The following is a 24,798-nucleotide window of genomic DNA, read 5'->3' on the forward strand; positions in this document are numbered from 1 at the left end:
ATCGCCGCAAGGTCATACGAATGCCAACAGTGCTATGCAAATAGGATCACGCCACTGCAAACAAAAAACCTAAAATAAATAACATTGGTATTTACGTCAATAGTTTTAACTTTCACAAACGCAGAACCAATTGTGCTGCAAATGCTTATTAGTAAAACTGCACGTTTGTGGAGCATTTGTGGCCATTGCAATGAAAAATGTGCTGTTTGTAAATGAATAACAGTGCGTTATTACTTCACACTTCCATAATATATTACAAGTTTGAAACAGGACCTCAGGCACATTCCTGCCCCCGCCCTGATGACCATGCTATCAGTGACCTAAGAAGCAAGTCAGGGGTCATATGTAACCTGTATGCAAGCAAGATCCTTATTATACATGGAGTAAAAGTTGAGTCTATTAACCCCTTCAGTGCCCATGACGAGCTGGACTCGTCATGGGCTGCGGTGGCGCTGTGCCCATGACGAGTCCAGCTGGTCATGAACTCCGCCCGCTAATAAAAAGCGCGGCACTGGGCGGGGAAAGGAGCGGGCATGCAAGGGGTTAAAATATAACAAAAACATTTTTTGTACAGTAGAAATGCCGAACTCGCGTATTTGAAAAAAAAAAACATTCTGCCATCTAAACATGGAGGAATATGCCTGCAATAATGAAACTAATCATCACAGGTGTCTGTCTTGCAGTTGCATTGTAAATTGTCCATCATTCTCTTAACGTTCCAGCACAGCTGTCATGTTTAGGAACAAATGCGTTGGACATTTTAGAATGACACACTATGGACAACAGCATCCCGTAATGGTTGCCCGTTTTAGAAATGTCCGCATTGGATGTGGCACACTCTTGGATTAAACGAGTGGCAAGGAAGTGGCCTTGTAGCGCTAACTCGGCACTGTACCGTGTGAAGAAAATATAATGAGAAAAGGCAAAGGAAACAAGCATTTACAATGCAATAGGTCTCGCAATGACATTGTTTTGAGCTATTGGCATTGAAAATGTTATTGGTTTTTTTCCCCCTTCGTGAAGCATGAATCAAGTAATGGCGTTGTAAATGACAATGTCTTTTACCCCCTGTTGACCCCCGCAAAGCTCATCAGCATGTGACCGTCACGGTTTGCTGCCCACCCAACAAATCCAGAATGGACAGCTGTTTCTCTCAGTGGAGCTATTTCACAAAACTCACTGAAAAGGCCATTAAGATTGTATTTTAAGTGCGCGTATACTGTATATTTGGACCAGTGGCTCAGCTATCAATAGTGCAGAGTGGAGGAGGCAATGAGGTGAGCACCTCATCCAAATAATAGCATTTTTTTTTGTTATTTTAGATTTTCTACTGCCAAACAATGGTTTCGGGACATTTTCTGTGCTTACGGTAGAACCCAGCTCTAAATAAGCACTGGTTGGTGAGAAGAAGGAAGATGAGGAGGGTTTGTGTAAAGGTGATGACAGAGCGCACCATTATATTTGTAAAGAGAAACTTCACACGTAAAAACGCACTCGGCGTCAATTTCTGTGGGAATCCAGCTCGAGCCAGTGAGCAGAGTCTCTTTCCGAAACCGAGGCACACGTCGCAGGGTGACGGTGCAGAAAATGTGAAGTACACCTAACTGGAAGCTTCCATGAGAACCCCACTTCCAGCAAATACTGTACTGATCACTCTGTTACTAAACAACTGTTCTAAAAAACACAAAAACTGAATCTTTGTTAGGCCCCTGAAGAGCAGAACATACTCCCTTCTACACTACAAAGCGCGCTCCCTTTCAGATGTGAACATCCGCGTTACATAACACAGCAATACAAGCATTGGCATAGCCAATAGGTCTCACCTTTGGGATCTTATAAGTGTTTAGCCACGCAACAGTTAATGTTGTTGAGCCAAGGATATTGTGCTGCATAACTAAATACTTAGAAGGTCCCAAAAGCGAGACCTATTGGCTATGCCAATGCTTGTTTTCAATGCAGCCTGTTCTCCTTAAAGGAAAACGGGATGCATTTAAAAAATAAAATGAAACTTTTCAGTTTCATTTTTTAAGGGAAGCAGGGGTGTGGAATTTATTAAAATATCTACTTGTCCATGGGGCAGGTTGCTTCATAAATCTACTTGTCCTGTAACAATATCCACTTGTCCCTTTGGTGCCATGTAGTGCGGTGACAAATTATGGCAGCAATCTCATTGTATAAGAGCTGTTCTATAGCCTCGCTGATTATACCAGGGTAGTGTTTTAATACTAGCAATCCCTCTATGTTGCCACGTTTCGGCAGATCTACATACTGGGACTGAAGGTAGTAGTAAGCAATAGTTCCAGGGTTAGAATGCCCTTTTGAGTCTGTGCAAACCTACTAACTTGCATGTTTTAGGGGTTTTCAACAACTCTTTTCCAATTTTTTTCCCATACTGAGAAATGTTGGAGATTTACTCCTGATAATGGCAGACGTAAACCTTCTTCCAGAGTTTGGAAAAAAAAGTGGTTGGAGGGAAAATGAGCTTGCAAACACTCAGGTTTTTGCATGAGCTTTTCTACCCATGCATATTAGCTCATACTAAAATGCAGTTCACAAATATTTTCTAGGAGTACAATTTCTTGCCCGACTTCAGTAAATTCTCGTGAATTCACAAAAGCCATATAGCTGCACTTAATGTAAGGACATATACCAAGGGTGCACTTTTGAGACTTTCTTTAATAATTGGGCCCCTGATTTGGTCTGGCGTTAACCATGACCTTTTGTGTTTTTTAAAATTCTCTCTCTCTCTCTGTGTATCAGCTGGCTGTGAGTGACCGCATTCTGCTCTTTCACAAGAGCATATTGGCGCACAAAGTAGTTTTGTTCAGTGCCAATAACTAATGTGGCAGTGTGTGCTTTTTTGAGAGCAAAAACAAGGTTTGCTTTTGCCAATGTTTGTTATAATGGTGAGGGCCCAGCAGCTCTCACATCAATACGATTTTACAAAAACCATGCCAAGTTACGCATTGCCAAAACTAAAAAGCTGATGACCAATTTCAGACCCACTGGCTTTGCCAGTGCTTGTTTATTTTTGTTTCCCATAATCTTAATTAAACTGGTTACACTAAGTTTCTAATATGAATATTTTTGGGAAATACTACCTTGCATCAACACATTTTAACTATGTTATCAAAAAAGGGACTGGTGGGCTTTTATTGAAGAAGGTCCAGCATACATGCCCAATTAGTCATATTGAAAAGAAAGAGTATGCAGTTCCTAAGCGAGACGGGGGAGTGTGGGTGCAAGGAAGAGACCGTAAGAAAGGGGAATTCCTCTTTTCGGAACTAGGGTCCTCACACACCCAGCAAGCTAGGTGTCATGCTTCATCATATGGACCTGCTCCTCGTCGGGCCGGCGCTGCAATGCCCGACGGGCACCCTAAAAAGGGGCTCTTTGGCGGAGATCTTTAGTTCCTGGCCGTATGATGCAGTGTGTGTGAGAGGAACCTGGTGGTGTAGATGTGAGTGCAGGTAAGTGAGTTAAAACAAGTTGGAGAGTCCAGAAATATAATTTTATTAAGGGTGGCTCTCCACCTGATTAAAAATGAAAACAGAGTGGCAGCTGGCTGATATTATGATTCAGCTAAGCTAAGCTCTTCTGTGGTGGTCGACATGTTTCTTGCCCGGTGGTCCTATTGATCCGTGGCAATTCCTCAGGACCTATTGAACTGTCAAATAATCTACACAAAGTGGTAAGTACAACTGTTACCTGCCACCCGTTATATGGAAAACGATCTCGCCATATGCCTAAGGGAACCTAGAAAAAAAGGAAAGTTTTAAGGAAGGCATCCCAAGCAAAGGCAGTGATAAAAAATAAATACTGTACAGGTCGATCTCACATAGTGGTGATTACCCCCTTGACCAAATGGCACAAGTAACCGTCCTTTGTCACCAAGTGTCAACAAACCCTGTACAGTGAGTAGGAGTTCTCCTACGAGAGTGAAATTAAAAACAATTTAAAAACAGAAGACTGGAAGTGTTGTGCTCCCTATAAAGGAGGTTTTGTGAAGTGACTACTAGTATCACCATAGTGGAGTCATGGGGCACTCACCTATTCTGGTGTGATACCCTGCTCCTATCCGTGGTCGTGGCGCCACCGGGACACCAAGATTCTGGTGTCCTAGTAAGGAACAAAATGGTGCATGAAATAACAAAATAACTAGCCCGACAAGTATCGTCAGCATATTAAAACCAAATCGCCCGTGTGCGATCCCGTCATATGAGCTGCTGTGATGCGAGTGTTAAACCACAAGGGATAATAAGATGATAAAATAGCACCACGAAGCAAACTAAGAAAGAAGAAGTCACAGGAGTTGTGAATGCCAACCCGTTCAAGGTATCAGCCAGTCAAAAGTGCGTAACTACCAAATAAAGGTCCCACCACATGATCGCTCGCTCCATGCGTAGAGTCCAGGGCAAGCCCGGTTTGCCGTAAATAGTAACCGACAAAAACCCTGGGTTGCCACCTACTCCCACCGAGTGCCGAGCAAAGTGCGCCTGCGGACCGATAAATGTTCATCTCGTGCGGCACACTGACAGCATGTGGTATCAAGACCTGTAAACAAGAGAGAGCACTGACAACACCGCGTCTTAGTCATACTTTACTAGTTCAGCGGCGGGAATATAACCACCATTAAGCATCACCCCATCAGTAGCGGACACGCATACAGACCTCTCACCTGACCCATCACTAGCATCAGGGCGCGTAGTAGTATCGCTGTGGCACTTACTTGGCGGTTGTTGCCGGAATGGGCTATCAACCTACCCTCGCGCCACTCGACCCGGGAATGCTAATGACCGGCTTGTTGCTATGACAGATATACCGGTTGGTCTGTTCTGCAAGGGGCGGGCAGAATACCCGGAAGTATGTGTTGTGAGTGCGTGGAGCCGGAGCCATGGGAAAGAGTGTCGAATTCAGCGGCCATTTTAAGATGTGGACTAAGGTTACTGAAATCATTATTTCCCCATGATTAGTGGTGGGGTATTAGCTTGGTTACAGCGCGGAAAGGATTGTACCGCTATTAAGGGTGAGAAATTATGGTAGCCATGTAGCCCGAGCAGCGGGTCGGCTTAAAAAGGGGGAGTTCCCGTCAGTGTTTGACGTGTGAGGCCGCATCTAAAGAGTCAATGGAGGTGATGGCAGCCATCTTGGAGTAAGTGAACCTAACAAGTATCCAAAATGAGTCTAGGGAAAAATGAAGCACAACCACACTATGAGGAAGGCCCAGGGTAGCAAGTTAATGATATATCTACTCCTTGGGGAACACATGAGAGAAGGTCTTATATTATCTGTTCATGAGTGCTGCCCATGGAATCTGATCGTTTAAGCCTTCTAGGTCTGTCCTCAGACGGTGCACCCATCGCTGTTCAATCTTAAATAGGGCTCTTTGTGTAATCCTAGGGTGTGCCTCAAGGATTAACCATCTAAGGGAGTCTGGTGTGTGGTTGTTCTCTTTGCAGTGAGTATAGAGTTTCGTGGTAATTCTCTGGCATCTCACATTACTCTTGTGCTCTGTTATGCGTGTCTTAACTGGTCGCATAGTCATGCCCACATACCTCTGTTCACATGGGCAGGTTATCAAGTAAATACACTGTGTGGTGTTACAATTGGTATGTCGCTGTAACCTCCAGGTATAGGAGTCTGAAAAAACCACCTCTTTGATCACCGCAGTTTGATGGCACACAGCACAGGAACCACAAGGATAGTGTCCTTTCACTGGGGGAAGACCCCAGAGGGTGCTTTGATCATGGTGGTTGGTATGTCTTGGTCTCGTATTGATATGGATATCCTTCAGATTTTGGGTGCGTTTGAAGGCAAAGCGCGGGGGCGGGATAGTGAGGTCACCCGCAGTAAGAATCCCCCAGTGCTTCTTGATTATACCCTTGATGGCAGTAGAGTTAGGAGTGAAGGATGTAACACAGGTCAGGGTCTCCGACCTTTCCTTACTGTTGGGTTGCAGTAGGATATCTCGTGGATTATTACGAGCCCTCTTCAATGAGTTTTTACCTGGCGCTCAGGGTAGCCTCTTTGTCTAAGGTTAGAGCTCAATTGGTCAGCTTCAGTTAGGTAGTCGTTGGTGGAAGAACAGTTCCTCCTGAGACGGAGGAATTGCCCAAAGGGTAAATTGTCCTTAAGGGCCTTTGGGTGATGGCTACTGTATAGGAGTAAACTATTCCTGTCAGTAGGTTTTTTGTAAAGCGTGGTGCTCAGGCCTGTGTCCCCTAGTGTGACCATGAGGTCCAAAAAAGGTACATTGGAGTCAGAGATAGTGTGTGTGAATTTCAGGAATAGATTTTGGGCATTAATCCAATCACAGAATGCTAAGCATGTCTGCTGGTCCCCCTTCCAAAAGATTAAAATATCATCAATGAAGCGCCTCCACAAAGTTAAATTGTTGATGTAAGGATTGCTGGGGTGCCTGATGACTTCCTCCTCGAAAGTGGCCATGTAGATACAGGCCACACTAGGGGCAAAGGTACTACCCATCGAGGTGCCCTGCGATTGGTGGAACAACTGTTTATTATACTCGAAAAAGTTTTCAGTAAGGGCCAATGTGGCGCACTCCATCACAAAGGAGATGGGGGTAGGTGATGTCCATTCCTCTTTCATAAGGGCACTTTCGATTGCCGTCAAAGTGGCACGCTGGGGGATATTGGTGTATAATGCCTCCACGTCCAACGTAACCAACATATTTGCTTGTGTCGTGTGCCTCCTCTATGACTTGCAAGATATCCGTGGTGTCACGGATATAAGAGGGAGTTTTTTTGACCAAGGGTTGGAGAAAATGATCAACAAACCTCGAGAGAGGTTCCAGGAGTGAACCTATACCTGATACAATGGGGCGCCCCGGGACTGGTGTAGTGCCCTTATGTATTTTGGGCAGAGTGTAAAAGTATGGGATCTTAGGTTCTTTAGTATTGAGAAATTCAGCTTCCTTTTTGCTGATCCAACCAAAATACTATTGATTATGATCGAGAGTGTAGACGACAACTTGACAACACGAAGTACTACACCCCCAACTCTGTTGACCCTACACCGAGACTCACCACTAAGATCGCGACCATCACTTTTGAAGCTGAAAGTAATGGTTGGATCAGCAAAAAGGAAGCTGAATTTCTCAATACTAAAGAACCTAAGATGCCATACTTTTACACTCTGCCGATGAACATTTATCGGTCCGCAGGCGCACTTTGCTCGGCACTCGGTGGGAGTAGGTGGCAACCCAGGGTTTTTGTCGGTTACTATTTACGGCAAACCGGGCTTGCCCTGGACTCTACGCATGGAGCGAGCGATCATGTGGTGGGACCTTTATTTGGTAGTTACGCACTTTTGACTGGCTGATACCTTGAACGGGTTGGCATTCACAACTCCTGTGACTTCTTCTTTCTTAGTTTGCTTCGTGGTGCTATTTTATCATCTTATTATCCCTTGTGGTTTAACACTCGCATCACAGCAGCTCATATGACGGGATCGCACACGGGCGATTTGGTTTTAATATGCTGACGATACTTGTCGGGCTAGTTATTTTGTTATTTCATGCACCATTTTGTTCCTTACTAGGACACCAGAATCTTGGTGTGCCGGTGGCGCCACGACCACGGATAGGAGCAGGGTATCACACCAAATTGTTTTTAATTTCACTCTCGTAGGAGAACTCCTACTCACTGTACAGGGTTTGTTGACACTTGGTGACAAAGGACGGTTACTTGTGCCATTTGGTCAAGGGGGTAATCACCACTATGTGAGATCGACCTGTACAGTATTTATTTTTATCACTGCCTTTGCTTGGGATGCCTTCCTTAAAACTTTCCTTTTTTTCTAGGTTCCCTTAGGCATATGGCGAGATCGTTTTCCATATAACAGGTGGCAGGTAACAGTTGTACTTACCACTTTGTGTAGATTATTTGACAGTTCAATAGGTCCTGAGGAATTGCCACGGATCAATAGGACCACCGGGCAAGAAACATGTCGACCACCACAGAAGAGCTTAGCTTAGCTGAATCATAATATCAGCCAGCTGCCACTCTGTTTTCATTTTTAATCAGGTGGAGAGCCACCCTTAATAAAATTATATTTCTGGACTCTCCAACTTGTTTTAACTCACTTACCTGCACTCACATCTACACCACTAGGTTCCTCTCACACACACTGCATCATACGGCCAGGAACTAAAGATCTCCGCCAAAGAGCCCCTTTTTAGGGTGCCCGTCGGGCATTGCAGCGCCGGCCCGACGAGGAGCAGGTCCATATGATGAAGCATGACACCTAGCTTGCTGGGTGTGTGAGGACCCTAGTTCCGAAAAGAGGAATTCCCCTTTCTTACGGTCTCTTCCTTGCACCCACACTCCCCCGTCTCGCTTAGGAACTGCATACTCTTTCTTTTCAATATCAACACATTTTAACACATTTTATTAAATGATGCTGCAAAGAAATGGTACGTGAAATCTTATAGTAGTTTAGCAAAATGTTTTTTTTCCCTACTTTCATTATGCTTGGAACATTTTATATTGAAAGCAAAGAATCATTAATCTTGCTTCAAGCTTCTAAAAATATTTAATTCTAATCAAAGAGCGTTCTGGGAGCCTTATGCATAGCCTCATATTGCTAAACTTTGAAACCTTGTACACATTTTTCTACAGGAACCAGTCAGAGCTGACATTTATTTAGAGCACTCACCCGAATAATAAAGGCTTTCAATTAATGAAACATAAATATAATTTGAATAGCATTAACATATGCACACAAATATTAACTTAACTGCAGGCAGTGCCCTTCCCTGACCCTTAATGTGGCACTGCAAACTGGCAGCCAAAGGGTTTGTGCTGCAGGGGGTTGGGCCTACTTGTCCCAAGGACAAAATACTCATTAAAACTTGTTGCCCTTGACCCCAAACAATATGTCCTGGGCGTCGGGCTATAGGAATTCCACATCCCTGGGGAAGGCAGTGGTCCCTGGGACCACTGCCTGCTCTTAAAAAACATTTGCGCATGCTTGCCTTACCACCCTTCTGAGAAGGGTGGTAAACTGCGGGTTTTTGCGACCGCAAAACATTCATATATGGGTTATGGACTCGCTATTAGGAAGGGGCGCCCTTGGCACACCCCTTCCTAAAGCGAGTTACTAATCCTATTTTACGAGTCGCTAATTGATTAGCGACTCACAAAATAGGGTTAGTAAATTTGGCTGACCTATTTTGCAGTCGCCATGGGGCCGAAATCCCTTTTGCGACCACAAAAAAACGGTTGTGGATCTGGCCCGCTGTTCACAAATATTATTGGTTTGTTCTACTCGGACAAATGAAAGAGAAAACTAATTTACCTAAATTTGTGCTCAGCCAAACAACGATGCAAATTGATATTTAAATCCCCAGTCACACACAAGTAGAAAACCAAAGTTTCAAACTGCAACATAGTTTATATTTATGGCCACCTCATTTAACTGAGCGATTCACGACAGACTACAAAATGAAAGAAAACACATCTTCGCCAATTCTGCGCGTCTTTCATTGTTTTGGGCCTGTGCATGCAGGCGTACTCGGAAGACTGCACATCTCACATCTACATTGATCAGGATACTGGGTATTTTTTTTTTTAACAGCCAGTGGCAAACGAGTTGGGCTACGCCGAGGTAGCGTCTACGAAATGTGTGAAAAGAACCTGAAGAAGTAACTGCAAAACCTAAAGTGTGAGCTGAAGGCGGCACTCTAACGGAACAAGAGAGTAGGTGGAGTACAACTTTACTGCCCACAGCTTCTGGACTTTCAACTGTACCCCGGGCTAGGCATAAGTTCTCGACCAAATGTTCCGTGCGCAAATAAACCCACAAGGAACACAATAATGGTTTACTCCAAACGGTGCAAAAAGGGAAATACATTAAAAGAGAAACAAAAATATATGAACATATTCAAGGTAACCCACTAAAATATCCGGTCTAAAATAGATTCTGCTAAGTTAGTCGCCCCACATATTGTCACAAACCTGTACTGAAGCAGCGATGGGCAGAAATAGCTACAGCTCTAAATGTCAACCTGCCACTAGACCAAAACATTTCTCTTCCTCTTGAGGTCATGTTCCTGCCTAGCAGCATAATCTTTGTGCCGCACGGAGTCAGACCTACTCCTTCCATTCACAACTATGTATGCTTTCTGCTGTATCGTCAGCTTAGCATAGGCTCATTCTTAGACCATCCACAAGCCCAAACCCGCACCTTAAAAGTACCCAAAGACCATTAGGGTGTTAAAGGTTCCATGTGACCTCAACAACAAAACAAGCAGCACTGAAAGCGATCGCTTATGTAAAAAAAAAAAAAAAAAGTTTTTTAAAGAAACCCACGCCAGCGATTGGTGCGCGCGAGCCATATGTCTTCAATTATCGCGCCCGTGTCTGGGCACGATAATTGAAGACATATGGGCTTTGGTGCGCGTAACAGACACCAATAGGCCATGGGCGGAGCAAGGCCTATTGCGTGTTCGGTTACAAAACAACACGCACTCCAAGCCCAATCAGAGAAGACCATAGGCAATGAACACGCACGAGTGTGTTCATTTCCAGGGTCCATTTCTAAAACCCTGTCAAAAGGATTCTCGCTGCGCGAACACTGCTGCACAGTGTACCGCTAGGCGCGAGACCTAAAAAGGGGAACTATAAAAGCGAGGAAACTGAAACTAGCCCAGACACTGAAGCGCGCTCATTTGATCAGTATCAGTAAACGCCGGCGTCATTCAAAGGGCAACAGACTACTGGGTACTGCTTCCATCCATGACAGCATGCTGCATATGATAATGGTTCAGAGTGTAATGACACTAAGACATACCAATGCAGAAGAGGGCTGACGCAATAGCCCTCTATGTATTTATATATAATTATATACGGTTGTATGTAGTACTCAATTCTTTTTTATTACACGATCCTGGAAGACAGCTAAACCTGTTAAGCCTTCCAAAAAAGGCTCTAGCCATAATTACTACAGAGGAAAAGCTTCAAACCTGAGGGTATCTCTAAGGAGATAACCAACAGAAAAATGTTTCCCTACAACAGTACAATGTTTGATTTTATGTAACAAAATACAGACTGCATGCTTTACACTGTGCAAAAACAATGCAACCATATAGGTGAATTGTCTTTAAAGTAATGGCTACATAGTAAGTAAAACAGGCCGACTGCCTTTGCCCTAACTTTCCATAATAAACAGATCAGATGTATTACACCTGAAATACCCTTTTCTAGTAAACCAATCCGGTGTACAGGTGTTATCGCTTTGTCCCCATGACCAATTCAGGCATACTATATTGAGTCTAAACGTTTCCACGTGGCAAACATCAGGTATACAATCATAAAATAACAAAGGTCGGTAGCCTATAATTAAATCCTAAAAGGGGCTAATAGGATTCTTATAGAGCAAATCTTCTATATGCACTGTTTGCCAGAGGAGATACTCCACACCAAAATCCTTGTCCAGTACGGTAATCTGTGATTTTCCATGTAACAAAATTCCTATTTGTAGACTTTACCAGAAAGCAATAACAATCCCCGATAAATGCCCACTATCATATGCTTTTTACAATCAATGTGTCAGGCCCGTTATCTTTATCAAAACTTTGGATTGGCTTGTCACCGTGACCAACGCAGATCTGCTACAATGGGCACAAGCTCTCCAACAAGCCAACCATCAAGTATACTATAGAAAAATTACCAATCTGTGCAAAGTTAGAACTGTCATATTTAAACCTTTTAGTGTGGGGGACGCCAACCGGCCGTCCTCCCTTTGGGGGGCAGTGCGAGGAGCAGCATGTCCAGAGGGGGTTTTCCTCCATCACTGCCAATTTGAGAGCAGCATCGCTGGAAAGGGGGGAGAGTCTCCCCTTTCCAGCATTGTGTTATCAAATTGATTCATGTTTGCGGGTGCACTTCGTCCCATAAGCAGGGACGACTAGACACCAGGGATAATATTATAAAAAAGTTGGATCCCCGGCTATAGTCGACCCCCTCAAGGGGCATACATTTGTATGTTTACGTTTGTGCTGCCTCTTTAGTCAAGGTTTGATGCTTGCAAAGGTTTCTGGGGAAGAGAAACGTGGAATTTACACAACACCGCCCTACAATACCTTGTTTGCCTAGTTTTTCAAATGAATGTGGTTGATGGGTTAGCAGGGGTGGCGGCTTTCCATTCCATTGAGTGGGAGCAGAGTGTTCTCTCAAAGAGGCTCGTGATTTGTGACCCACCCCCCCCCCCCCCACGCTGTAGGGGCTTTTTGTGGTAGTCTCTTGAACCACTCACACAGGGTGGTAGAAAACATGTGGCTCCCTGCAGACTCAAGAACTTTTTACAAAAATGTGAGGAAAGGTGAGTTTTTACTCAAAATTTGATGTCAGCAAAGATTTCTGGGTAAGAAATCCTGGATACAGCCACACAAGTCAACCTACCCTATATACTTCTCGGTGTCTAATTTTCAAAAATGTACACATTTGTTAGGTTCCCTATTGACCAATGAGCCAGGTGTCAAAATCTACACCTTCTTACACTGGGAAAAAAGGGTCCATTTTCAGAGGAAAACTTCATGTGTCCATGTTGCGGTTTGTGCCGTTTTAAGTGTCGCCTGAGCCAGCGCTTCCGCTGCACTGCAAGACATTTAGTAGGTGGGTTTTCGAAGTGCTGCCACAGGCTTTTGGTGGCCTAAAGCTTGTGTGCACGTGAAGCGTGCACGCACGCAGCCTCCTTCAGTCTTTCTCCGTTGATCACAATCACTTTCACGGGCTGTGTCACTTTCACGGCCGCACGGCCAATGCTCGTTTTTCAAGCAAGGAAATGTTTATTGAAAATAGTAAATAAAATACTGCACTATACAACCTACTGACTTGGGAATTGCAACTACCAGCCATACACATCTTCAAAGAAAACGGCAAGGGGAAGCTGTTTCACATAAAGGGCTACAGGTTTAAACGGAGCATTTCGGGACTGCAGGAGCGGACGCCAGTGGAAGCATGCGGATTCTAGCGAGGTGGTGATACCCGTGAAGTGAGCACCGTCACAGTATTGAGAGTCCTCCTGTCCCTATGAGACGCATCTTTCTATCCCTGACTCACTTGGTAGCACCAATGAGGGATGTGAGCTTTATCTGTGTGCATCAAAGCCTTTTTGCCTGCTTCCCTTAAACAATTATTTACATAGAAGACTGCGTGTAAAGCGTCATCCCAAGTGGGGTCAGTGAGCACTTCGGTGTTTAGCAGTGAGGGGCCTATTGATCCTCTATTTTGTTTACAAAAACATAAATGTGCATTAGAAGGTCTTTTCTATTTGAACAAGATAGTTTGTTTTGATAATACCAAAGACTTTTCAAGTAATCCAGAGCAAATATCAAGGCCAATGCTTGTTTTACACGCCATCTCTCTCTCACCAGAACTTTCACCTACTAACCGCTCTTCCCCTCATTTGGCAACCCCCGGCCGCGCTCCTTCCTGCCTTGTATACCGCACACCCTCAGTATTCAGGGCTCTGTCATTAGTACCCGTCCCCACGGCAGGAATTATGAATGAAAAGCCTTGTTGTCTTTTACAAATAAACCAGGCTCCCTCAGTCAGTCAAATTCAAATGGAAGTGACTGCCAGACAAAGCAGCCCCATGACGGACAGTGCTCTCAGCAACGGATCAATACACACAGAAAGTTTCCCGCCACACTATGCAGATAGCGGAGTCACACTCGCTTTCACTGCGATAAAGACCGGAGGAGGCGTTTGCTTGCTTGAATATGTGTATCTGAGTGTATCTCTGCTCAGCCAGTGCAGGGCATCTTATAAACTGCCCCACACCTCCACATATTCTTGTATTGGCACTAAGTGCACATGTTTTCTGACCCTCTCCCCTCCTCCCTCGCAGCACTTCTGCGTCGTTGCTTGCACCACCCCTAACATTCCTTGACTAGCCCCAGTGCCCACTCCACGCTGTTTCATCAAGTCCCTTCATCACCCCGCACTCGCCCCATCGTGTTATTCCCACCCTGCTCCCTGGTGTTGCTCGATTCCCCCATCCTCACCCACCCATTCGCATTTTAAAATTAAAATTAAAATTGCTCTCAGAAGAGGGTAGTCTGCTGCTTTGTTTAGGCCATCTCGGAACGAGATCTAGCAAATAAACTCATTTACATATCAAACAGAGAGCTTCATAAAATGAAAGAACAAAAAAAGAAAAAGGTTGATTCTGTTAACCCGATGTCCCACTCAAATTGATCATTAATGTGCACCTCCTCTAAACGGACATCCCTGGTTGTACTTGTAAACAGGTTACAAGTAAGTCACTCCTTTACAGTGAAGTGCAGCTTCACGTGTTTTCCAGAGTATTTGTGTGTGACCGATATCCTACACAATGCGTTCCCCTAAAAGGCTCGATTATGGATTTGAAACTGTGGAAAGTGCCTCCCTAGTTTGTCACTTGAAAAAGCAAAGGCATCATGTGCGTTCAATGCTGCTTAACAGCTTTTCTTATCAATGTGAACCTCGCAAAACCTTCCGTGATGTAGTTTTCGGGGCAAAAAAGATAAATAAATAAATCTGTGCAATTTTTGGGGGGAAACGCCGTAACTGTTTTTTCTTAAGTAAGATTTCTAACCAAAACAAGCAATGGCAAAGCAAATACGTTCTGCCTAAGCAACAGCATTGGCGGCCATTGCGTTTTTCCCCCGCTTTTTTTTTGTTTTTTTTACTTTAAGACATGTTGCATACCAAATCGGGCTGCTCTGCAACATGTGTAAAAAGAAAGAAAAACCATTGACAAAGCCAATAGATCTTACATAGGTGAAACCTATTGGCTTTGTCAATATTTGTTTTTTAAGATGGCTATGTAGTGATTACACCGTGTCTTAACTTTCGGGGGTGCCTTTTGAACACTCTTCAACGGTAAACGTATTCATGTGTTTTTCTGGCAATTAAACAGTATTCCACCCTTCCATTTTTGGAAATCCCCAACCACAGGTGTCAGGTTGAATGAGATTAACAGTTCAATCTAGCAAGTGTTCTGGATTTCCAAGATACTACCAGGGCTCGAAATGCACAAATAAAAACAAGATGAGAAACATAGTGTGCAAGTAGTCAGTTAAACAATTTGGAAGAGGGATGAAAGTACCCACGGAGTATGTATTATTAAAGGCAGTGTCCGGAAGTAGTAGTGCACTAAAACTATCCCAGTGTAAAGTTTTTTATAGGTACATGTGTGGCATTAGGTAGTGGCTTCCATTTATGACAGCAAAGAAACAAGTAGCTATGGGGTGGAAGACTATGCCATTAATGCCCAAACAAGAGCTCTTAAATTTGGTGTACATGACATAGTTTATTTTCAAGATTGGCTTACAGACACCAGCTCATGTTTTTTTCCAAAAACACAATAAATTATACATAGATGTATACATGCGTAGAGCTGCTTTTGGTCAGTCCTCTGTGTCCATTGGTCTGTTCAAGTGTCATAAATATTTTGCCTCTGCCCAATACAGCATAGGACAATGGGTCAGGTGACTTCAGCCACTGGCATTCTTCACTGTGAGTGATTGCATATTACCTGTGGACATGTGCATGGCCGCCTCAAAAGCTGTCCACTTCTACGCCAAGGCTAGTGGGCCAATCTCTGCTTTTGTTTTGCTTTCACTTTATATTTTTGCTTTATTTGTGAGGTTGGTCGCTTTTACATTTTTTGCTTTGGACCATAGCATTTTTAATATGACAGTTGATCTTTTAATACCTATTGCAATGTTTGGAGAAAAAAAATGGTTTCAGGCTTGCCAAAGCCAGGTCTATTGGATTGCCAGTGATGTTTGTCCTTAGTTGTGGTAGATTATTTTCAATCAAATGAATTTTGGAGTAAAAGAGATAGGGCGTCTTTGTCAAGGGCACGAAGAATGGTTTGTTACAGTCATTACAGTTCCAACAACAAGCATTGACATAGCCAATAGCTCTCGCCTTTGGGTCAATATAAGTGTTTAGCCATGCAACAGTTGTTGTTGCACCAAGGATATTGTGCTGCATAACTAAATACTTATAAGGTCCCAAAAGCGACACATATTGGCTATGCCAATGCTTGTTTGGGCACTAGACCTATCCAGGGATGTGAGATACTATTTGCATCAGGAAACTTGGGGGATGCTGGGTGATGGGAAATATGTGGGAAGGCCCATACAGGGATGTGGAATTCCTATAGCCCGACGCCCGGGACATATTGTTTTAGGTCAATTGCAACGAGTTTATGTGTACTTTGTCCTCAGGGCAAGAAGGCTCAACCCCTTACAGCACAAACCCTTTTGCTACCAATTTACAGTACCACAATATGGATCAGAGAAAGGCATTGCCTGCAGTTAAGGTAATATTTGTGCCCATGTGTTAATGCTGTTCAAACTTGTATTTATGGTTCATTAATGCAAAGCCTTTATTATTAGGGTGAGCGCTCTAAGTAAATGTTGTAATCTCAGACTAGACTACGGACAGTGGTTCCAGTACAGAAACGTGTACACACATTTTCAACTATATTAGGCCAAGTATAATGCTCCCAGAATGCTCTCTGATTAGATGCAAATATTTGCGGAAGCTTGAAAGCAAGATTGAGGAGTCTTTGCTTTCAAAATAAAATGTTCACAAAAAAAAGCCAATAACATTTTGCTGAACCACTGTCAAATTTTAGGTACCATCTCTTTGCAGCGTCATTTAGTAAAATGTGTTGATGTATGATAGTATTTCCTAAAAATACTCATAGTAGAAAATCAGTGTAAGCAGTTTTAATAAGATAATGGAAAACATAAAAAAATAAAACAAGCATTGGTAAAGCCAATAGGTCTGAAATTGTTGGTCAGCCTTTTGGTTTTGCCAATGTGTGACTTGTTTTGGCATGGTTTTTGTAAAACCGTATTCGTGTGGGAGCTGCTGTGCCCTCACCATTATAACATTGGCAAAAGCAAAATTAGTTTTGGTCTCAAAAAGCACACATTGCCACAGTAGTTCCTGGCATTGAACAAATGAGTGTGTCAATATGCTCCTTGTGAAAGAACAGAATGCTGTCACTCACAGTGAAGCTAGCCAATAGACAGAATTTTAATAAACAGAACAGGTCATGGGTAACACCAGACCTAATTAGGGGATCAATTATTAAATAAAGTCTCAAAAGTGCACCCATGTCCTTGCATTAAGTACAGATATACAGCTTTTGGGAGTTCACAAGACTTTACAGAAGTAGGGCAAGAAATAGTACTTCTAGAAAATATTTGTGAACTGCATTTTAGCATGAGGAAATATGCAGGTGTAGATTTGCTCATGCAAAATCCTGAGTCTTTGCAAGTGCAACCACTTTTTTCCCAACCCCGGAAAAAATTGTATGTCTGCCATGGTCAGGAATAAATTTCCAGACTTTCTCAGTATGGGGGAAAAATTAGAGAACAGTTGGTGAAAACCCTTAAAATATGCAAGTTAGTAGGTTTGCACAGACACAAACGGGCATTCCAAATCTAGAACTGTTGCTTACCATTACCTGCAGCCCAAGTCTGTAGATCTGCGGAAATGTGGCAACATAAGGGAATTGCTAGTATTCAAACCCTACTATGGAAGGAGTCCTGGCATAATCACAGAGGCTATTTCAGAGTTCTTATACGATGAGATTGCTGCCATAATCTGTAGTTGCATAACATGACACAAAAGGGACAAGTGGATTTTGTTACAGGACAAGTAGATTTATGAAGCAACCTGCCCCATGGGCAAGTAGATATTTCATTAAATTACACACCCCTGTCCATATCATTTGAAAAAATAAAAAAACCCTGGGCCTGCAGTGTGCCCCGTGGCCAGCAGTACCAAAACTTGAAAAAAACTACGGCTCCCGGTTGTCCCATGGGCAGTGGGCCATTAACTTTTACCAAGGTTTGGGCCCGCAGGCCACACAAGGGCATCATTTCCTTTTTGTCAAATGTAGGAATTTTGTAGTGTAGTATGTTTGTGATGTCCACATTATGTTTGTACAAAATGATAAAGTTTACAAAAATATATGCATGTTTTAATAATGACATAGCAAAAGAAAATGGTTTTAGAACAGTGAGTTTACAGAATACTCTTCACACAGTTTACTGAGGTCATCATACTGACCACCTTCCGATTATGAGGCAAGGGGACATCTCATTACTGAAAAACAATATAAATAATAAAATAAATCAGAACTTAAACATCAGGCTGAGTCACACCTCGAAAATAGTAGATTTTCAGAATCCATTTATATCAAGGATAATAAAATCCAAGTCAAAGTCCATAGAATACACACAGCAGCCAATGCAATTTTAAACACAATTTACCACTCCTAAACTGTCATTCAAGAAGGTGAACTGTTACCGATTAAAAGGAACTGTATTGAAGACAATGGCTTTTATGGAAAACCTGAGAAGCAATTGATTTTTTTTACTGCCCTTTGCCACCACTGAAGGAGCTGAACAAAATACTTGACCAATTACAGGACCTAGATAAGACGACTCTTGAAAATTAAACCAAGAAACTTTTTGAAAAATTACTCCGTGGATATGAATTTGTGAAACAAGGGTAAGTCAATGACGTTTTCCTAAAAACTTTTTACACTTGCCACAACTGTAAAATCTGCATGAAGGTATAACTTATTTTTAAACATACCTCGCTAGCCCTGAATATTATTAGTTTTCTCATCAAATGCAACAGCACCTACCTTACGGTCAGTCCCTGCAAAAAAGCTATATAGATGGGGTAGGAAGCCTGATGCTAAATGCAAGCAGTGTGGAGCTGCTTATGCTGTAATTATTTGTATGTTCTGCACATTCCCAGAGCTAAGTTGTTATGTAGGGGAAATCGGGGCCTGTTAGGGATTGAGGAAGTCTCTTAGTACCCGAAAGTGCATTCATAGTTTGTATTTGTAGCCATGGCAGTAGCATGCATAGCATCGGGATAGCGGAGCTCTCAACCCAAACTTTTCTAGAACGGAAGACAGCTTTTAGCAATATATAATATGGAGGAGCCTATATGTAGAACTGGGCGTAGTTCGCGGAGCTTTGCAACGCGGAACTCAGCGAAGTTACAAAAAAACTCAGCGAAGTTCCGCGAGTGGCGGAATGCAGTGTGAACTGCAGTTTGTGCTGGTATTCCTGCCGCTCGGGTAGAGACTCTACCCGAGCGGCAGCTCGCGCACTTACCGTTCGCGAGCTGGGAAAAAACACCGCTGCACACCGCGAAGCGGAGTTTTCTGCACTCCACAGAGTGCAGAAAACTCTGCAAACTAAGCAAAGTTCACCGCCCAGGCCTACCTATATGAATGTAAAGGCCGGAGTGCATGAAAACGTGGAGCTCTGTTATGGTCACCAATGTCTGACTGGATCGAGAGCATTGGTTATGGAGAGAATTTGAAGCTATAGGGGACAGATCTTAAGGATTCTCTCCCCCCCCCTCCAGTGGATAGGTCTCTAAATACATTTCCTTTTGTTTTGCTTATTTATCTTCTTCATATATATGTGATGCTAATATTACAATGAATATAAGGCAAAGGAGTCTAAATTTATTTTTCTATTGTGCAATTTCCCTCTAGGATAGGAAATGGCATTTGCTAGTTACGTATGATTCATATGAATATCGGAACTGTGGTATTAATCAGACTTAACACTTTATTATCATGCACAATCTAGGCACAGCTAATTGCACTATTATATACCGATGTATCAGATTTACTTTGGTAATAACTAAGACCACGCACTTTATTACTGTATTATTTATGCTTGCTGCTACATGAACTGTAAAGTATACTGGCCTGATATGCGATTTTTCCCCCCCCCCCATATGATTTATATAATCTTATAATTATGGTTATGAACAATGCACTACATCGTTATGTACTAATTTGTGACATTTATTTTTTTATATATATATATACCTGCGGTCAGTGTTGCATGAACTGTGAATATTTATATCAGCAGCTCCTAAAAAAACAAAAAAAAACACAAACCTTCCAATACCAAACGTTTGGGTAGGTAACAACACCCCGGAAGATGCTCACTATACTCCGCACGGAGAAAACCCGTTTCAATGGTCGGTCACAGAAATTGAAATAATAACATTTTGCATTCTTAGTATAGCCTAACTCCTACTTGTGACCTACATTCGCAGATCACTTAAACAACCGCGGTCACTTTATCTTGGAGGTCATCGCTATTTCCATTCTGCTTTTTGCCTACGAGAGTAAAATACGGGAGTACTAAATGTAAAATTATAAAAGTATGACAAGTTAAACGTGATCTGTTCAATAACTTTAAGATAATCCGATATCATAGCTAACCAATATTGAAAACTGTTGTAAAGGCAGATACTAAGTTCTATTCACGAGTCTATAAACTCACTCTTTAACCAAATAGCAATACAACTAGTGAAAAGGCATTTCAGAAATTACTAAATAATACGGAAGAGGGACTACGACTCCCAAATATGGAAATCCGTTTTAATGCGCCACTGCATCTTGTACAGCACAAAAACTGTAAGGCCAAGTGAAGAGGAAGTCAGAGTTGGTCTCGTGGTCAGCGAAAGAACTCGCTGTCGCGGTCACCAGATCAAACTGTCAAACTCCATGGCTCCGCCCCCTCTCCCACACAGCCGCAGTTCTGAAGTGCGCCATTGCGGCCTAGCTGTGAAGATAGAGGGAGCCGCGCGCTCGCGCCCGACCGGGCCGCCATCTTGCCCTGGCCGCCATCTTCCCCCCGGACCCCGCACGGCCATCTTGCCCGGGCAGCCATGATTGTCAGGCGAACATGGCGGCGCCCAGCCGCACGTAAAACATGGCTTCCCTTCAAAACAAAAACACGCCGGTCGGCTTTAGAGAGCTGCGGTAGAGGCGCAGGGGGCCCCGAAAGACAGGGACTGAGAGGGGCGCGGCAGGGGTCAGCGTGTGGTTTAGGGAGATGAGGTGGCTTACCTGATGCCCACATCGTGACAGAGAACTCCCCCTCTAGAGTCTTGATCTGAACCTGCTTCTGTTCCCACTTCCTACCACCGTGGTCTCCACCAGTACTTAGGTAGCTCTTCTTGTTGCTCTTCTTGCCGCTGCCGCCTTTCTTCATACGCCCTCCACTCTTGCCAGCCATGGTAACCAAGGTTTGCTCAATGTACTCGTCCTCACCAGCTGGGGTAGGTACGGGTATAAGAATATGGTCCTCATACCCATCGTCCGCTCGTAGATCCGAGTCATCGCCACCCACTACCTCTTCGCGAGTCTGTACCAGAATAACCTCCTGGTGGTGCACCTGGTGGTGCAGCGGGTGGTGCTCGTCCAGAGGCTGCAGAGCGATCATGGGTTGGTGGTGGTGCCGATGGTGGAGACCATCGTCCTCGTCATCCTCGTCCTCCACCTCTTCATCATCCTCATCACAGCCCCCAACAACCGTAGTCTCAATAGTCTCCATAGTCTCTACAGGGATGGTCTCTACTTCTATCTCGTGTAACTCCACGATCTCGGCAGGCATCTCGGAGCCATCCGTGGCTATGTAGAGTGTGTCTCCCGAAGCCATGGCTGCGGCACTGGGTCCGAGGCCACCGCCGGTGTTGCAGTCGGGGTCCCCCGGGCTGCTGTCGCCGTCCTCCACCGCTTCCCCCTCCTCCCTTCCTCCTTCTTCACAACACAGATACCAAGTCAGGCCGCCCAATCCCGAAGCTACGGTCAGATTCGGCATAACCTCGCGAGACTTGGCATCACCTTCCAAACCGGTGGTATGGTGGACGAATGTCGGCAGCGGTGGCACGAGCTCTCCGGTCCGGTTCAGGCGCCAGCCGTGTTCTGTGCCGTTGGCGTCACAATGGGAAGCCGTTGGGCGGGGGATGGGGCAGGAAGCGGCCGTTATGGGTTTGTTTTGGGCGCGAAGGCGCCGGGTGGGGGAGCTCGCGTGGCGGTGCCTGTGAGGAGCTGAGAGGCGGCCGCTGCTGTGGGTGATGGGAGACAGGGCTGCGTCGGTCACGGGCGGCGCTTATACGCCGTGTGTGGTGCTGTGGGGAGTGAGTATGCTTGCATCCAGGGCGGGCCCACAACAGACTGAAGGAGGCGGCTGCGAACAAACCGAGCCCAGGGGCACGGAAAGAGTTGGAGAAGGCTCACAACAGCTCTATATCATCACGCGGAGCCTTGGAACTCGCATGCATACCGCTATTTGAGAAGATTATGCAGTAGAAAGAGGTACATTTATGTGCCGTTAGCATGGAGGTGAGAGCTCTTTCATCGCGTAGGACGGGACCGAGCGTTTAGGTCAAAGTGTAATCTAAGATCTACCCCATGTAGGAAACACCTAGCTTTTTATATATGTCGTTACGTTTTTATGAATCACGTCAAAGACAATGGCCAGTGAAAAATATATTTTGTATTTTATTTTCGAACAAGGAGAAAGGGAAAATGGCCCCTCTTAAAGAACGGTCTTGACATTTCATAACATCACCCAATGAAATAATTGCCAGTGCCGCCTCAGTGGCCGTTGTATGTGCATTTTCTCCGCTATATAAGGTGAATGTTCTTTGAAAACAACGGCCATTCATGCTTTACTATCCCACGGAAATATCTCGATTTAATAAGGTAGAACTCGTTCTACCTACTCTCCGTACGTACCGTGGACAATCCAAGTCGCCAAAACCTGAGGGTGTTCGTTGCCAGGGACTGGGAGACCTTTCATGGATGAAACGCTGTTTTCTGTGGTTTACTTACTGGTTTTACATTTCATGATTATACGGTGTTTTAGTCGTTCGTGATATCCTCAAAGAAAGGACGAGTGTGTACTGGAGAAGTGAACACAAATCAACCTTGTAAAGGACAAATTATCTAGTTAACTTTGTCACTCTTGATCCTGTGTATGATGTCCCTGCCTTGAACCGATAAACGAGCTCATTGTTGATTTTGAGCCATGAATGAAGAAAAGTGCATCACAACTTTACAGCTACCGCCCATCTGACTGAAAAGACTACACGTTATGTAAATCCCAGTTATATATGCAACTAGAAGATGTGTGAATCGCCTCAACTGCTTTTCTCTAAGGACTCTTATCACGGCTATTTTGTTCTATTATTTCGATACTCTTTTTTTTTTCTTCTCTCTATCATTTTATACGTACTTAATGATATAGAGGCTACATGACTCGTGTTTACTGTAATCTTACTAATATGTTTAATGTATGGAAGTGTGTCGAATTTAGAAGTTGTTTTCGACCATAAACTTTGAACGGCAACTGCTGAACACAAAAAGAAATTAAGGTCTGCCATGGAGACTAAACATGGTGCAGTTTGCATGAAAACCATTTCATTATGGACCGAGTGAGCGCTGTATAAATGAATAGATCATGCTGTTTAACCTTGGATGGAGAGAAAATGCACAACGCTAGTGTGATCGTAATTCGTGAACAGATAAAACGTGCCATGGGGTCCGCAGTGTTTGAAAATAGGTTAAATTACTTCATTTACTGGAGGTATAAGTGAAGACTGACCATAATAACTGATGTAAATGATCTTGCGGCAATGGGGGGTTTCTTGTTTTTTTTTTCCTTTCCACTGGGCCTTTGGCAGGATAGTAGATAATTGTCAAGGGCTTTGTGTTTTTTAATACAATAAGTTGCTAATCATTCATTTTAACAGCAAGTGGGAAAGGGCTAGGCACGTTGTTCGTGTGTTTTTCCAGCTTCAGGATGACCTCTGTCTGGCTTCATTGTAGTTGTACTGAGAGCTTTTGAAAGTGTTTATAATGGCAGGGACTGGACTCATCTATGTGTTAAAGTACGTACTGTATAGTAGTTGCTTGTGAAAGTTATTTCTGCGTTAAAATGGTGATGATTAAAAAGGTGCGCCAGAGTGAGTGATCATGAAGATCCTTTCTGCGATGAATTTCGTTCTTAGGTTTGCAAGCCCTTTGAGTCTGCATAATGATGTAAAATGAGTCCACAAAAGAAAGGAAGGTGCACTCTATTAAAAGTCATACAAGACCAACACTTGTAGTTGAAATAGTTTTCTTATGAAGCTGAAGATACGATCAGACTCTTGATATATTGCCGTTACAGGACCAACATACCTTAGTTTGGTCTTTCTGAATACACTTGATATTTGTAGCAAGCCCTGACGAAGTTCCCAAGGCACCAGGGAACGAGGGAACGAAACGTGTTGGCTGTGTGCCTGTTTTTTTATCAAGCAACTGCAAATAAAAAGAAGAAAACTATTTCCACTACAAGTGTTGGTCTTGTATGACTTTTAAGAGAGTGCACCTTCCTTTCTTTTGTGGACTCTTATGTAAAATTAGTATCTTTCAACAGCAGATACTGGGTTGCACTTGCTTGTTAATATATATGATTAATGGAATTTAAGTGCTTGACCAAGGTCAGCTGTTGGTTCATTCTTTGTTATTTAATGATGTAAAATGGTTCAGTGTGTCAAATGCCACTTGAATGTCAAGCAGTAATGCCAGCTGTAGGAGAGTAGGTTCTGCTTCTTATAGTTACCCCCACTTGTTGCTGATTTTTCACTGTTTTTCGACTTTAGTCTGGCTGGGGTCCTGCTAACTAGGACTGTTAACCAGGACCCCAGCCTAGCTGCTTCCTCGCTAAATTGATTACCAGTACTTTAGGTACACTCCAGATTGGATTCTGGGGTACCCTTATAAGTCCCTAGTATATGGTATACTATGTACCCAAGGCATAGGTACCCCAGACCCCTACCAGGGGCTGCAGCATGTATTATGCCACCCCTGGGAAGCCTTTCAAAATGACAACCACAGAACTGCTACTGCAGCCTGGGTAAGGTGGTGCATGCACCCCTTACTTAG

At 43.7% G+C, this 24,798-nt stretch overlaps 1 protein-coding gene across 1 annotated transcript in view; it reads right to left on the reverse strand.

Annotated features, from left to right (window-relative positions):
- Window positions 1-23,841, reverse strand: part of YY1 (YY1 transcription factor) — a 139,295-nt gene extending 115,454 nt beyond the window's left edge. Inside the window, exon 1 of the mRNA XM_085626365.1 lies at window positions 20,932-23,841. Within this exon, the coding sequence (XP_085482491.1) occupies window positions 20,932-21,685 (754 nt within the window). The 5' untranslated portion in view covers window positions 21,686-23,841. The remainder of the gene's footprint in view (window positions 1-20,931) is intronic.
- Window positions 23,842-24,798: the final 957 nt, after the last annotated feature.

The sequence above is a fragment of the Triturus cristatus genome, chromosome 9 (genome assembly GCF_964204655.1).
Source record: "Triturus cristatus chromosome 9, aTriCri1.1, whole genome shotgun sequence".
Classification (NCBI taxonomy): Eukaryota; Metazoa; Chordata; class Amphibia; order Caudata; family Salamandridae; genus Triturus; species Triturus cristatus.